The sequence below is a fragment of the Hippoglossus stenolepis genome, chromosome 4 (genome assembly GCF_022539355.2).
Source record: "Hippoglossus stenolepis isolate QCI-W04-F060 chromosome 4, HSTE1.2, whole genome shotgun sequence".
Taxonomy (NCBI): Eukaryota; Metazoa; Chordata; class Actinopteri; order Pleuronectiformes; family Pleuronectidae; genus Hippoglossus; species Hippoglossus stenolepis.
Genome location: NC_061486.1, coordinates 11,378,660 through 11,395,635, shown reverse-complemented (window position 1 = coordinate 11,395,635; position 16,976 = coordinate 11,378,660). Strand labels below are relative to the sequence as shown.

General features: G+C 43.4%; 1 protein-coding gene across 3 annotated transcripts in view; it reads right to left on the bottom strand.

Moving 5' to 3' along the window:
* The window catches only part of npas1 (neuronal PAS domain protein 1), a 41,646-nt gene extending 25,199 nt beyond the window's left edge, over window positions 1–16,447 (bottom strand). For 2 of the 3 annotated variants that reach the window (XM_035155584.2, XM_047339482.1), the window contains exons 1-3: window positions 15,674–16,447; window positions 5,793–5,960; window positions 4,035–4,273 (exon numbers count right to left, since the gene is read on the bottom strand). In XM_035155584.2, the coding sequence (XP_035011475.1) occupies window positions 4,035–4,273; window positions 5,793–5,887 (334 nt within the window). In that variant the 5' untranslated portion in view covers window positions 5,888–5,960; window positions 15,674–16,447. The remainder of the gene's footprint in view (window positions 1–4,034; window positions 4,274–5,792; window positions 5,961–15,673) is intronic. The other variant, XM_035155586.2, reaches the window with a different exon arrangement.
* Between the last annotated feature and the right edge of the window lie 529 nt (window positions 16,448–16,976).

Genomic DNA, 16,976 nt, shown 5'->3' with positions numbered 1-16,976 from the left:
TATATTTACAGTTATGGTCCACAGTGCTTCTCATTTTAGTGTGAGCAGCGTACCTTGCATTCGTCTTTCTAGCACACTTCCAGTTCATTCACAGGACAGCAGCGTACCTACTTCTCTACAGAACAGGTATTTTCCATCAAGGCCACGGAAAAGCCTGGAACACCGAAGCAAAACAATTCACCATGTGCAGAACGCAGTCAAGGCCGCGGCCGCATGTGAGCACGCTGCTGCATGCGAGCACGCTGCTGCATGTACAGCAAATCACTCAGACATTGAGATTGTCCAGCGCTGCATGGTGGAAACATCGGTGGTTTCTGAAGACCAACAAGAGGATGTGACATTGAACAATGAAAACTGTCGAGTATCAGAAAGTAGAACTGGCAGCTTAATGAGATGCAGTTTCTCACATCACTTATGTACAGTGTGTACTTGTATAATATTATTATTATTATTATTATTTACATTGTCACTATTATTCACTGGTGCTGCTATTATTAATACAATCATTACATCTATAAAAAAGTATATATTTGATGGCAAACTTCTGACTGACTCCTGCAGGATCCAGATCTGACACAATATTATTGTAATTGATATTATTATCAATAATATTATTACTATTGTTTATTATCAATATTATGATTATCATCACTGGTGCTGCTGTCGTTAATAACATCTTTACATCTATAAGTATAATTCTTATTATTTTCAGAAAAACAACCAGTCTGGCTTAAATATAATGGTTCCTAGTCTCTCTCTTCTCTCCCCCTTCTCTGTCTTTGCTCCCCCTTTCCACCCACCTCTCCTCTCTCTCTCCTCTCACCCCAACCAGTCAAGAGAGAGATGGACTCCCATACAAAAGTTGTGCACAACCGATGGTCACTAACCAAGGAATATATACCATCATGCATTGCACTCGGGGCGGAGAGACTGGAGGCGACAGAGCAGCAGGAACAGCCCGACCTGTCGCACAAATGTAAATACGAGCTTCACAGCACAAACTGAGACAAACAACTTTATTTCTACATTTAAAAAGAGTTTCCAGTTTCCAGAGTAGAGAAACCATTTCTTTCTTTTGCTGGTGAGCTCAATAGTCATCAACATAGAAGTCACTATATAGTGAAGTAGGGGTTAGTGAATGAGTGAGTGATTTCAGACACAGCCCAGTTCTGCTTGAGGTCAAGAGTCTTTTTCTCTCCACAGTCACCAAGTGTTTGATGGTTGTGGGAACTGTTGGGTTTCTCTAAAATATTGTAAGGCCTCTATCTTACTATGTAAAGTGCCTTGAGATTATACAAATTTTATTAAATTTGATAGAAAAATAATAATGGCTTCAGCGTAGCACCTCCATTTTTGAAATTGTGGCACCGTTCTCAACAACAATCCCCACAAACATCAGAATGTTTGAAGTTTTTCTGGATTAACTACATTTTGGCCCTTCACCAGTATGAATACAGTAATGCCCAAAAGCTGCTTCCATTAATATTCAGCACAGAACTGGGAGACGACTTCAATGTAGCCATTCTTTGATCATAACTTTGCTCATTTCAGACTAATTTAGGCAGAATTTGTAGATGGAATCTTGTGTTAAGACACTTTTAAACACTAATGCATGAAAAAGCTTGGTATAAAAATGAAAAAAGGTTCCATTCCTAAAAGTAATAATGAATCCTTCAATGATGACAAATGATAGACTGAGAAAACAATGGTCAGAATTGCACCAGATGAGGTGTAAATATTCTTTAGAGTCACACAAACAATAAAACCTACTTTTCCCAGAATACAAAACCAAATCCACATGTTTTCATTAGAGAATGTCTGGTAAACACCTCGACTTACAAACTCCACAGCCCCACTATCTTCCTGCGTGTTTCTGTTATTTCCAAGACCAGTAGATGTTGTTGCCTCCATCAAAGAGGCTGTGTTTTAACCCCTGTCAGTTTGATTGTTGGTTTGTTCCTCAGCAGGATTCTTCAAAAACTACAGAGCGGATTTCCATGAAACTTGGCTGAAGGATGGGACACGGGTCAAGGAAGAACCCAATAAACTTTGGTGCAGATCCAGACAAAGTTAACTTTCTTAAATCATATTTTTACAATGTTAGATAGGCTGTTTTGTTTTAGATTTCCACCAATTTTCAATTCATGGATGAAAAGGGAATCAGGCATATTAAAGGGACTGATATCTATGAGTGTGTGTGTTTGTACAATTTGGCGGAGTTATGCGCTCTACTGAGTGACATTGTAGTTATTCAGCTGTTTTTATAATAGATGAGAATATCTAAACTGACCTCAGTGTGTACAATAAGCGGAGTGCCCCTTTTAGGATTTTAAGATAAATATTGTTTTGACGTCAGTGCTTAAACGTCAGTTCAGCATCGACACTCAGCTCAACTTATACAATTAAAGTCATTGTATCTTATCAGGAATAAGCAGTGAATATTGTATCAAAGCAAATCACACACGTTACACACAAACATGCTTTTTACATTTGCTTACACTCAAATTAGACAAGATCAGCCATGAAAACACACACACACACACACCTCTAATGGTACTGTAGCTGCATCATTTCCCCTCAGTAATAGTAGCAATTAGACAGGCTGTATAATTACACTGTCCTCGTTATATAGTTAATTTCTGTAATTACAAATCGCACCAATAGTTTACTCCCTCTTTGTGTATCATCTTTCACACACACACACACACACACACACACACACACACACACACACACACACACACACTAGGCCAATGCAAAATCTTTGTATGACTCTATGCACATGTATGTTTACAGGTTTGTGCAGCACGCTCACATACACAGCAGCAGTAATTGCGGTTGCTAATAGAGGAGCAGATAATTGTCCTGGTCTGAACTGAATATTTTGTGGCGTGGGGCGTCTCTGTGGGCGGGAGTAAGTGGGTAGATCAGACTGCTGAGGATTGCTTTTGACTGAAAGAGAGATGCGAGTTGAAACGTGGTTTGAAACGCGGTTTGTGTCCATTGGCAACACACATCAGCATATTTATCTCTGCTGTGTAATTTTCTTACAGGCCCGAGCTGCAGGAATCATCAGCGGAGAAATGATCCATCACAGCCATGTTTAATTTAAGTCTGCATACTTGCACGCTAGAGTTGTTTGTTTTATTTCAGCCGTTCACAAATTCAAACTCAATGGACCACTTTCATGACAACTCGATGAAAGGCTGAAACAATTACAAATACGTCCGACCCGGACTGTAGCCAAGATTTTTAAAAATATTAAGCTTGTGAATCTCATCCAACCTAAGGAACGTTTGACCAGACAGCAGCTAAAGGCCCGAAATGTTTTCATTATTGGGATTGTCATGTAAATTTAATTTAAATAAATGCTGTTTGCAGACCTCTCCAAGTTGCCAGGAATGAAAAAGTGAAGAGAAAAGTGGACTATGATTCTTTTCATGGGCTAAAATCAATCAAATGTAAGTATATTAAAGGCTCAAGTAAACTGCACTCAACCCATAGTATAAATGAAGAGTGTTAACCCCTCAGTTCACTTAAATCCTCAGACAAAGTACATGGGACATGACCCCAGTGTCCTCAGAAGTATCAATGCCATTGTGTCCAACCAACTGTGTTCAGAGACGTTGCAGAACAAATTATAGATGTTACTTAATTCCACATAAGTCAAAGGAAAGATGTGATTAGATGCTAATTCACCCAGGGTGGTGCTGACTGACACAAAGACGAATCCACACAAGCTGACAATGTTTCAACTCGAGGGAGAACGTTGCACGAATCACAATTCTTTTTACTTTCTTCATAAACATACAGAGACAAGAGTAGAAAAGAGAAAGAGACAGTTTCTGGAGTGTTTTAAAAGCAGTCAGATGCTGAGCTGAACCCAGAAACACAGACACGCACCCACAGGCGCAGTTGGTGCATCTACAGCCAATAGATTGGCTCTTTGGGAGATTACGCAAAAATTGTTGAATCAAATTTGTGCAAAAAAAAACTTTTGTTCTTTCTTTTAAAAATGTTTCCCTTCACCTCACCTTTGCTGCAGTTGCTTTCACCCTCCATTAAAGGAATCCAGGGTGGGTCCCCCTGGCTGGCAAAGGTGCGCATGTGCAGGTAGCTGATGGTCAGCCGGATGACCGAGGCTTTGTCCAGCTGGCTGGTGATGGCGCCGGGCAGAGGCAACATCTTGGCCAGCTCAAAGAACTCGAAATTCTCCTTCCCCCGCCGTGACCGCGCCGCATTGCGAGACTTCTCCTTGCGCAGGTTCTGCAGACTGTGGGTGGGAGGTGAAGTGTATTAACGGTGGACAGGACAAGGGGGGAGAGTGGCATGAAAGGGGAAAGATAGAAATAAAAATGGAAGAAATATATAAATGTGGGGAGGAGAAGAATGAACAAAGGGGCAGAGAAAATAGTCTGAATCAGCACTGTGTGTATGGATTGAAGACACTGGTAAGGTGGGGATCAGGTAATGCCCACTTACTGACCACCTGTTGATTGATTCATGCTTTATATAAATGACCTGGGCATCAATCTAGAAAACTCATTTCATAAACACATATGATTATAATAGCTGCTGCAATTCAAGTGAAACAATCTCCATTCTTACCCATCTCTTGCAGATTGACCTGGTAATTACAGACAAACGCCCTCCTTCTATCTGGCAGAACAGAGTCCTAATAATGCCATTTGCTCTAAAATCTATATGTGAATTTACACAGACACACACAATCTCTCACTTTCCCTCTCTCCAACCCCCTTGTTCTCCCCCTCTCCCTCCCTCTCTCTCTCATCTGGTCCTGGGCTAGTGAGCTGAAGCCATGATTGAGGGATCAATAGGAGAGGGAGGGCCAGAGTGACAGAGGGGGGCCGGGGCTCAGGTAGCCTGTCTCTCTGATTGGGTATTGACTCTCCTCAATGAGGCCTGAGTGGTGGAATTATGTTGTCACAGCCACTTCACAATTTGTGTCGGTGCCGCGCTGGAATAAAGTGTGTGTGCATGTGCATGTGTACGTGAGTGAGAATGAGAGCTGGAGGAGAAAGAAGAACTGGCCTCTCTCCCTCATGCCTGTGTTGTTGATTCTCATCCTAAGAAAGACCACATGTAGTGTGTGTGTGTGTGTGTGTGTGTGTGTGTGTGTGTGTGTGTGTGTGTGTGTGTGTGTGTGTGTGTGTGTGTGTGTGTGTGTGTGTGTGTGTGTGTGTGTGTGTGTGAGCAAAAGTAAGAAAGCAAAGAAAAGCACTGCACAGCGTGTTTACATGTTTATATCTTAATCAGCCACAAAGCCACGATCTCACTGCTGTTCTCTAATAAGGGAAAACAGTGAGTGTTTCTCTGGGTGTGCGTGTGCGTGTGCGTGTGTATATGTGTGCGAATATGTGTTGCGGTCTCACAACACTGCCAGCCTCTGTAACATCTCATTATTATACTGCCTCGACCCCGGCCACCGAGAACGATCAATACACACACATTGATTCTGCTTAGTTTTTATATCCGCCTGTAAATGACTGGGCATTAATAATTCCAGCCAAATTTAGTTAATCTCCCAGTAAAGGGGGGGGGTTTAGCTCTGACAGAATTGGCAGATGAGCAACAAAACAGGTTACATGTAGCACCTTCTGCATTGTGTCTCATTGATGGGAAATCCTTCTCCAGGCTGTCAGTGTGACTGCACGTCTGTGAATACGTGGATTTCACCTTGCAGCGATTAATTCATAGGCATGCATGAAGGCTTATACAGTATCAACATGTGCGTTTGTGCATGTGTGTGCGTGCCATGTCTCGTGTCTCACCAGGGCAAGGTGGGAGGCTTGGCCAGCAGTCCTTGGAGAAAATCCCACTCCACGCTGACACACTTCCCTTCGCTGACGAACGGCATAGTCGCCATCCTTCTCCCAATCACGTGCCGGCGCTGCCGTTAACGAAGGCTCTGATTGGCCGAGGATGTGACAGACTCAGACCTGGAGACCCACGACAGGAAGCAGAGGAAGAGGAGAAAGAGAAAAAAAGTTGTGTAAGTTTGTTTCATTGACCAATAAATAGCTCTTAGAGTAGGAATGAATTTATATGCGACATGCTTCAGTGAGACTTTAATTAGCAAACATCACAATTTATTTAACAATCAGCTTCTTAACAAAATAATTCATAGGCCTAGAGTGAGCATGAAGAGTTTCTTTAAATAAAGTTAAACTATAACGGCAATCAATAGATACGCCACGATCCAACAGTCCCCCTACGAAACCACATTGACATTCACTAGATCCAGACTTCACTCATAGATATCAATTCCCTGAATCAAGATTCATGAATTATTCTGAGAAATCAATGAAAATGTCCAAAGAACGCCAACGTTAAAGAAAAGAACATCCCGATCCACACCGAAATTTCATCCCTCCACAAAATTTCACGGAAATCAGTTTTTGCGTAATACTGCTAAATGGCAACTGTAAAATATACAATAAAAAAATATAATATTTACTTATAATTTCTTACTTCATCAAGAAATAAAAAAAGAAAAAAAGAAGAAACACGGAAATAAAGAAAGACAAAGACATGATAGACGTGAAGTTGATAGAAAAGTGATTAGCTACTGTATTTCTGCTCATAAAGTTCAGGGAATGATCTCAGAGTTAAAGACATGAGACAAAACACTGAGTGTCCTCTGAAGTCATAATCGTCTCTAAGGATGAGACACATCATGTCATCCACCGTCTGTTCTCTTGTGTTTTCTCCACCTTCTGCTCGCCTCGATCACCTCCCTCCTGTAGAGGAAGTTGCCAATATTCGTCCCCGGCCCTCGACCCAAGTCCCGCTCCTCACCCGATTCCCACCCTCCTCCTCTTCCTCCTCCCCTCTGTGCTGTGTTGACATTTAAAGGGCTAGTGTGGCCCCGAGCACCACGGTGTCATGCCCTTGGGCCTGAGATGCCCTCTCTCCCTCTCTCTTACTGCTGCTCACTCTCTAACTGTCTCTCTCTTTGGCCCGGCTGGGTCAGCACAATCAAGTCAGTGGAGCTTTGCAGAGCGGGCCAGTAGAAATGGATAATGTCTCCAGCTTGAGCATGGTTATGCTGACATTGGCTAAGAGGGGTCGGCAGAGGCTGGGCAGGATTGGCAGATATTGTTTCGCAAATCCAAGGCTAAAACAGCTAAATCATTAATTGAATGAAACATTCAGCAACATTATGGCATGAAAACATCTTGGCTCAGTTTCAAAAGGCAGCAGAGTCAATGAGGGATTCAACAAAAAGAGAACAGTTGTTGAAAGGGGAGAACAGGTCATTCGCGTAGCTTTAGTTTTATTCTGGATTCAGGCAGAAATAATGAAGCAAAAAGCAAATCAAAAAATGATGTTTTTTGTTTAAGAGATAGTGAGATTGATCAGTGGACACAAAGTATGTGGATATACATTGAATATTTACTTTCTCCTTCAACCAGGCAGAACCATAGACTGTATATAAAGATGGACGACGTGTCTCCACTTCCTTCCACTATCCAGCAATGAAGCTGGATACAAACGCTGCCATCTTTTGAAACTAGAGTTTACGCAGTTGTGATCGGGGATAGAGTATCGGAGGAGTGATGTCATGTTAATACACATGCTCGACCAATCAGGAGGCAGCTGTTTTTATAGCATCAAATAACTAGTTAGACTAAACTTACTGGAAAAAATGAGCAGGAACATTTATCAGTGTGATAAAAATGACAGAAACCATAAAAAAATGTATTTGACATTTTTTTGTTTCCTCCGTGTCCCATCCACTAAGACGGAGGAGGCAGGACTTATGACCTATACTGCAGCCAGTCACCACTTTTACATAGAGACTATGTGCAGTGCTCAATGAGTCTACACCCTGAGCTCCAGCGGCTCTGAACTTGCACATGCACAATGACAACGCTAACATGCTAATATGTAGCAGGTATTAAGTTAACTGTGTTCACCAATTTATCTAAGATATTTATCCAAAGTCTTAATCACAATGAACTGTCACATTTACCTTGATGAGGATGCACATAAGCTAATGCTAACTTTTTTTGGAAAACACATTAGTGCAGGAGTAATTGCAGCTTGATTAATTAGAGTTTCTAGCACATGATTGATCGTTAGAGTAATTATCTTGTTGCATTATCAATTGTTGCTGTTGTTTATTACATTGGATTCAGAGAATTAAAGTCAGTACGGAAATAATCAACCTGCTTATTTGCTATATCGGGTTAATTTGCCAGCCCCATTTTTCACCTTTCCTCAGGACACTTGGAAACAACAAAAACAATGGCAGCTACATACTGGTTTGGTTTGGTTAGCACCGCTATGTTTCGGGCTAAATTTAGCATCGCTGTACCACAGTTACACGCGTCTGCTTCACCTAATATTACTTGAAACGCAGCGTTCTTCTCAGGTATTTGACGGATCGCTGATTTGGACTTTATCGCCACCTACTGGCCCGGCATACTTGTTTGAGCCTTTGTAGTCGTTTGTGTGTTCTCGTCTGCACAAAGATATTTTGTAAAACCAAAGATACGTGGATGTGGGGAAAGTATCTGTTAAAAATATATTCGCAGTAGTGAAGATAAGGCCTTACATTGACAGAATATTTTGTCCTATATGAAAACCGAGATCTCTTCCCGTCAGCCTGACAGTCCTCCTTTCAGAGACTCTGGTGAAGAGGAGACGGGGTCGAGCACAGAGCAGAGCACCTCTGTCTAACAACTTCACCTCTGTCACCTCTCCTCGCTCACCTGGATAAATGCACTACATGCCAAATTAGACTGTGCACAAGAGGACACAGCGATCAAAAGGAGACACAAATTTTCACACAAACGCACATGCCCGCCTTTTTCTCCCCCATCTCATATCTGTATGTTTATCTCTTAATTGACCCTATCTGCGCTTATCTAATCTCCCCCTCCCATCTTTCCGTCTCCACCTATCTCTCCATCTCTCTCTGCGTCTCCCTCTATCTGGACAGACACCGGGGCGTAATGGACAGGGGCCTCCACAGTAATTATTCAATCAGCCTCATAACCTTGTCGCAGGTTGGAGCGGCCCATTAATGCACTCACCCAAATGGACCCCGCCACTTTGACTGCTAATGCTCGGGCTAGCTAGCAGCACAACAGGCTGAATGTCAGAGGTGTCATGGAGACAGAGAGTCTGACACGTTCCCATCAATGGAACCGAGTCGACTCGTAATGAATGGAAAAGGAAAGTGCGACTTCTGAGAGCGCAGAGGGTAAAAATATAGTGCGCCCACGGCCGTAGAGATCAACCTGCATCAAGTGTGACCGCAGGTGCTGGCGATGTGTTGCTGCAGTGCTACATATTCATAAGTGTGGCGTACTTGTGTGTACACGAGTGTGTGTTTGGGACCCCGACCCTATAGAGCCGTGCTCTCTTGGCACGGTCTCAACATCAGCACAGAGGAGGGCACTGCGGCGAGCGCTCACAGCCGCTGTTTGCCGTGCGTTCCTCTCTGGCTGCTCGCTTGGCTCCCGCTCTGTTTATTTTCAGCAGGGACATTTAATTAGGGCCTCCAGCTGTCAGAGGTTCGTTAGCGTTCCCCTCCTCTCCCCGAGCCACCCCTCCCCTCGGGGAGTCAGGGGCATCAGGCAAATGAACACATTTAAGTCAAAGAGCACGCAGAGAGACAATAGCCCCGCTGCCATGCCACCACCTCCCCTAGGTAGAGACATGGTTGTTTTATGCCTCATCTCCCCAGCCCCTAGGGCCCAATACGGAGCCTGGCCAAGACTGTGAATGTGGAGGTGGAGGCAGAGGAGCCCTCATAGCCCACTGGAGACAACGTGCACGCTGCGATCGTGCGAAGGTGAAGAGCAGGATGGAGCCTAGCGATGCACAGTTTACAAGAAAAAGAGAACAGCTCCAGGTCTGAGGGTTTTTATGATTCTTTTGATGTCCTCTAAAGGACTGCAAATCTGACAACGATATATATGACCCTGCATGTAGAAAACCCTTTCCCAGGTTTCTATCCTGTGCATTTGATAAACTCAAGAAATTACAAGGCAGTTTTCTTGCTCTGACATTTAAGGGGGTATCCTGGTAGCCGGGGGATAAAGATGCATAAACTGTGATCTTATCGTCTCTGAAGTTTACAACATGCAAGCTGCATTTTGTAACACATCATTTCCCCAGCATTTACATGAACATGCACGAGCCCCATATGACAAACATTAACAATTTGAGATATTTGCAACGTTTCCATATTTAAAGTTCTAGGGAGGAAAAACATCCCCACAAACTATTATGAGTTTAGCATCAGTTGGTAATTTCCAGGGTTTACTGGGAGTACTGGTTTTACTTAATAAACCCTTGTTAATGACAGCTTACAGAGGGCTCTCCCTCTTTCTCCCTCATCCATCTTTAACTATCACCTACCAGAAGTAAAAGTCGAGTACAGGTTCGACAGCGATGTAAGATATTCCTGTGAATAATATTTTATCTAACAGAAGAACAGAGACAGTTCAATATCATGGAAGATGTAGAAAACATGGTCGGTAATAACATGGACAGAATATTTGATGTAGCTAGTTTTCTATCTCGCCTTTCATGTTGTTGAGTAGTTGTAAATGAGCGTCTGGAGCATCCAGGGAGATGAAGTTTGGTATTCTGGTTGGAGGGCTGAAAACTACTTATCATGCATTACGGCCCGGGTTGGACCTCAGGATTTGGAAGTCAAAAGACTTTTTAATGTACAATTTTTCAGCCGCTGATCAATCGACAGCTGCTGGACATGAAGATCTCTCTGCCTCCTCTCGCTCAGTATTCCACAGTCTGACTCGCTCGGCATTCTGCTTCCGTATCAGAGCGCCGGCTGCGGTTGACCTTGACGACTCTGGATCATTCCCAACCCAAGGTTCTCTCCAACTCTCAAGGGCCTCGGCGTCAGCCCCCGCCCTCGTCCATGCCTCTCCCATCATCCTCAACACCCCCCTCATCTCTCCTAACCCCCTCTTCGCTCCACCCTGGCCCCTGCCTGGGTCATTAATTATCTAATGGAATCAATACAGTGTTAGATTGGACCAGAGTGACCCCACCCGCCCCCAGGTATCTCCGTGATGATGAGGAGGATGAGGAGGGTTTGGAGACAGTGTAAAGGAATGATGATAACAGCTTGTTTGAGAGATCGAGCAGCGTGCAGTCAGCGCGGACCGTCCCTAAACTGGAAGAATACAGAATAAAGAGATCGGCGATAAATAAATTATTAGAGAGGGGGAGAGGGGGGTTGACAGAGACCGGATGGGGGATGGAGAGAGCATAAGTAGAGGCGGAGGGAGGCAAATCAGACAGTAAGAGAGAGGGAGAGAGGGAGAAAAATGATGGACGGATAAAGACGTGGTTGGGAAAAAAAAAGGGAGAGAAAGAGATTTGCTAATGTTCACCCTAGGTAATCAATATCTTTGTCCTCCTCTTTTATTACAGAGAGCTTTGGTGAGCACGCTTTGATGTCCACTCCTCACGGGCGTGAAGCTACGCAGAATCCAATCCATGCCTGTCATAATTATCATCTGCCTCGGCCTGAATACATCCACAAAAGAAACGCTCCACTTCACCTGCGCTGTTTTTATTATGAAGTTGAAAGAGCTATTGCACAGAACCTCATATATTTACAGTGTTTACGAGATGAATTACCTATTTTTCTGATAATTGGTGTCCAGTGATTTTTCTCAAACTATATTTTTTACGTCTTGCTCAGTATTAAAAGTGAATAAAAAGTGTAATAACTTGTAGATGGATGCAGACTTTACTGCAAAAGATGGAATTTTCTGAAAAGAGCATAACGCACTAACTTATTTATCGTGACTTCATCTTGATTTTTATTGAAGAGACAGAATAAACAAAATGATATAAACGGAATTGTAATATAAAAAATATACAAATTACACAATTTTAATGTTTTCACTTTTTACTATTACCATCTTAAATTAACCTAACCATGTATCAAAACTAGTAAAGTACATTCTGGGGTTGAGTTTTAATGGTTTGGGCATAAAGCTGACAGAATCAACAGCGTGATAGTGTAATTCCACTTCAATAAGAAGAATTGATTAAAATATTTCATCAGAGAAAATTATAAAGAATAACTACAAGTGCAACACATCTGAAAGTATTGATCAATCCAAATAGCAAAAATAAGAAGTTAACTGTCCCTGACCCTTCTATATCTCTGCTTAAAAGAATGAAATAGGCCAAGACCAAATAATAGCTGCAATCTATTCTGAGGTTAAACACCTCGACCTCTTTGTAAGGCAAGGCTTAAGGTGGAAAGTAGGACTTACAGGAACGTCGATGAAAGAAAAGGAAACTCTTATTTTGAGCACAACAGGAATGCTAATGTGCTTACGTGTTAGCAGAATACTGGTAATAGTCATATATATAGTGTTTCTTATTTAGTTTTTCCAAAATGTGTGAAAGTTATTGGTGAAGAGACAGAAAAGGTAGAACGGAGACAGAAAGTTCGGTCCTCCAACTGCGGAAGAGTCCGCTAAGTGGATGCAGCTCTCTGTATAAGGCTGAAGACAGTAAATCCACTCCTGCAGGCAGAGACCACATCAGCACTGACCTCCAAATAACCACAGGCCAAAAGAACAGCACACAGGGTCACACACTCCCTCCAACACACACTCACACACACCAGTCTGTGCACAGGATGCCAGGATTGAAAGCACACTCTCGTTCCAGACCCCAGCGCAGAGACGTCCACATGTTAATACAGACACATCAATTAGCATGGTGCAAATGTCAGAGTTCAGAGCGGAGTCAAACTCTTGATAAAAGTTGCAAAAGTTGTGTAGGTGTCTCTCAGCACACTGGGGGAAACGAGGATACTCGCTGGCCTCATACTGTATTCACACACACAAAGGGCCTGGAGTTTATTCTTTGTGTGAATTATATTATTATTATTATTATTATTAGTTCTGCTTTACGTCACAGCAAAAACCAGAGAAAAGAAAAGCCGTGGTAAAGTGATTGTGAGGGAGATTTGCAGAAAGTGGATGCATATACATTGAGTGCACGTCACTAAGAAACTCCTTGTTGTGTTGGAGTGAGTGACTGAGTGTGTGTGTGTGTGTGTGTGTGTGTGCGTGTGCATGCACAGGCTGGCGGATCCCTTCAGGCCGGTGTGTGAATGACAGCGGGGGGTTATGTAAGGAGCCACAGCGGGGCCGGAGTGGACAGTCCGACCGGAGATCAGGTCAGCAGAGTGTGACACTAAACACATCTCCCTGACACCACGCTGACACCCTCTGTCACAGACCCACACACTGTCTGTCAACGCTCCTCACACTCACACACGCGCGTGCACGGCGAGAGCAAGGAGTGTGTGAGCGGCTGTCTGTCAACAGCAGACACTGACCACCTTAGTGTGTGTGTCTGTGTAAAAGAGCAACAGAGAGAGACAAAAATATCAAGAGAGGAAGAGGAAGGAGAGGAGAGGTTTGCGTCTACCTGAGAACTTGAGTAGAATGAGTCACGTAAAGTGACTGCTGCTGTCGACCAACCAGGATAAAATCATAAATTTAAATAAGTGAGTGAACTTTTCCTTTTTTGTCATGTTTGGCGACTTTTGTGCGTCTGAATTTAAGACGTCTACTGAATAACGTGATCACTACTTAAGCACTAAAGAATTTAGCTATAACACAAACGAGCACATAGTGACGCTCAAGAGATCCAACTACCTTTAATTACACTTCCTTCCTCCGCCTTCGTGTTGTGTGCAGCCTTTGAACGTGACGCTTTCTTGCCAGCATTTTTTTTTTCACTTTTGTAAAAAAAAAAAAAAAAAAAAAAAGATCAGGGTCTGTCACACAGTTGCTGTTCGTGTTGGCATGAGCCGCAGCTCCTTAAATCCAAAAGGAGAAACCTGCGTCTGGGTCTAATAAAAAAGGCCTGAAGGCAGGTCACGACCAAAGCATCCTGCACATGCGAGAAGTGAAACGGATGGAGAGGGCTTATTGGCTCAGAGGGCCGGGGTATAAACTGTACCATGCACATGCGATGACACGGTCTGACCCCGTGTCCTGTCAGCGTTTCAGTGCAAACTTAGGACGGCAAAGTAGAAATACTTTAAGAAATACTACAAAAAATGTATCTGGCATTAAGTTACTTAAAAACTCCCTGAATAAGAATGTGAGTCTAAACAGTAACTCTTTATTATCGTAACGTTCTGACGCCTCGCCCTGACACCTGAAAGAGAGATGCTGTGCTGCAGGTAGTTACTGGGATTGAATTTATCTGAAACACCTGCTTTCTCAGCAGGTGTGTGTGCAAATGATGCTGTTGGTGATGCAAGAAACACGGCACAATTTATAGCAAACATAGATTTTGGAGTGATGTTCAGGGAGCGCGTGCAAAATAAACAGTCGACAGAAACATCTGCACATGGATAGACGCAGATGTGCAAGCAGGAAATCATAGAAAATACGCTTAATATATTTTCTCTTCAACCTTCGCACACATATTCGCATATTTTTCCATTCAGGGGAAAAAACTGTCGCACTATTCTAACCATTTGACTTTTAGTTCAAAAGTCCAAAAAACAATACCTGAAAAATGATGACAAAACAAAACCTGCGGACACTGAAATCCTTATGTGACGGTTTGATGTTGTTATTTACGTTGGAGCAGCAGCGAACACAGTCACAGTCATCACAGGCGTCGCCACAGTCATTCTGCCAATTTGGACCACCTGCTGCAAGCACCCTGAAGCCAGCGAACGTTACTAAGCCAGTAAACTGTGACCAATTCCGCCTCTGCAGGTGGAGACGGACACGCAGCCGCTCACTCTCTGCGCCTCTACATGCCCAACTCCAACACGCACACAGACACACACGCACACACACTATAGGATTTATCAGGAAGTGGAGGTCCATTATTCGTCCGGTCATTCAGCACAGAACATACACGTTTATAATTATTTGTCTTATCTGAAAAAGCAAAGACTGGAGTGTTTCGCAGTGTTTTGTCGGTTTAACTAAACGGATGAAATGCTCAAAGAACTTGTGTAAAAAGCAATAACGATGCCTTCAGGGGAGAACAAACATTCAGTCTAATTATCCGATCAAATGAAACACGTCAATATTCATTGATAGCAAAGCTCTAATCTACACTTTTATGTAGAGGTAAACACGTCAATCTGTGTGTTTGTCTGGAATTAAATGTAGATTTTATCGTGGTGTCAAACAGTAACTAAGCGACAGAATCTAAAATAAAACTCTTCATTCTTAATTACATTTTATAATTTATCTTTTAAGGAAAAATATGATTTGACTTTTATATCACTGGTAATTTTATAATTTGCAAATGTAATAAATATGTAACATTACTGTTCTGTCCTAATTGAGACACAGCGAAAAGTTCACACCACACCCTGATATTCTCTCTCAGGTAAAGTATTACAGGATTAGATTTTTACAAAATACAATAAAACTTTGTGATTCAACCTCCATCATGATTTGCAAAATGATAAGTGATGCAACAGATTAAAAATTAAGATCAGTGTTAATCTGACAGCAGAAATCTGACCTCAGGTGTCTGTGAGGAAATCAAAAGAGACTGGCAAAGTGTGTTTACACTCATGCCTGTGTGTGAGAGTGTGTGTGTGTGTGTGTGTGTGTGTGTGTGCTGACCGTAACTTGTCAGATTATCTACTCACCTGACGGACATTTCCAGCGTTCAGTCTGCTGCTGTTGATCTGATCCACTTTGTCTCTCTCCTCTTCTTCCTCTCTTCTTCTTCTCCTCCTCCTCCTCCTCCTCCTCTCCGGTGCCCCGTCTCTGCCCTGGCAGTGTCCCCCCTCCACCACCACCACCTCCTACTCCACCAGCACCTCAGGCTTAAACACAGCAAACAGACACGGTGTGTGTGAGCCAAGGGGGCTGGGACAGGGGCAGCGTCAATCCCCTCACTTTCACAAAAGCCGTGGCCGCGCTGCCGGACACATCATGGACTCCCGTAGCAAGAGTGTGTGTGTGTGTGTGTGTGTGTGTGAAGGAGAGAGAGAGACAGTGAGTGTCCGTGTGTGTGTGTTTGTTTGTGTGTGTGTGTGTGTGTGTCTGTGTGTGAGTGGGGCTAGATGATGTAGCTCTCCTTGGCTCTCAGACTCACTTCACTAACACTCTGCTCCGCTGCCTCTTGGAGATGGACTCGGATTAGGACACAGCCAGTGTGAGAATCTCTTTCTCGCTCTCTCTCTCTCTCTCTCTCACTCCATCTCTCTCGCTCCCTCTCTCGCTCCCTCTCTCTCCAGCCGACATGCTCCCTCCCACCCTTCCTCTCTCCCGCTCACTCATTCACTCTCCTCGCTGAGCTTCTTTCTTTTCATTTCCTCTTGGGAAAGCCGTGCACACCAGTTGTCTCTGCCTTCAGCTGCTCCCTCTCTCTCTCTCTCTCCCTCCCTCTCTCTCTCTCAGTCACTAGTAAATATAAAAGGCATGCTTGTACAGCCCCTCGCCTCAGTCTCTCTCCGGCTCTCCCTCCCTAACTCGCTGTGTCTCATGCTTTCGTTTACCCCCACCTCTCGGTGCCCCCCTCACTTTCTTTCTCACTGTCAAAGCTGCCTTTCAAATGCTGATTAGCAGCCGGAGCAAGAGAGAGAGAGAGAGAGAGAGCGGAGGAGAGCGGGCGAGAGAGAGAGAGAGAGAGAGAGAGAGAGAGAGAGAGAGAGGATGACTGAAACAAGTGAGAGATTCCATCACATCCAAACGTAAACTGTGACTTCTGTCCCCCCCACCCACACCCACACCCACACCCACACACACACACACTTGTTTTTGCCACTTAGGAGGACAGCATTGACTTATAGGAATTCCTGCAGCCTCACCCTCAACTGAAAAAAAACACCTAACGTTTAACCTCGTGGAGAACATGTTTCTCATAATTAAATTACATAAACATAACAATTTCAATAACAATTGTATTTTCTCAGCCTCAGGGAATTGTTACCAAATCATTTATAT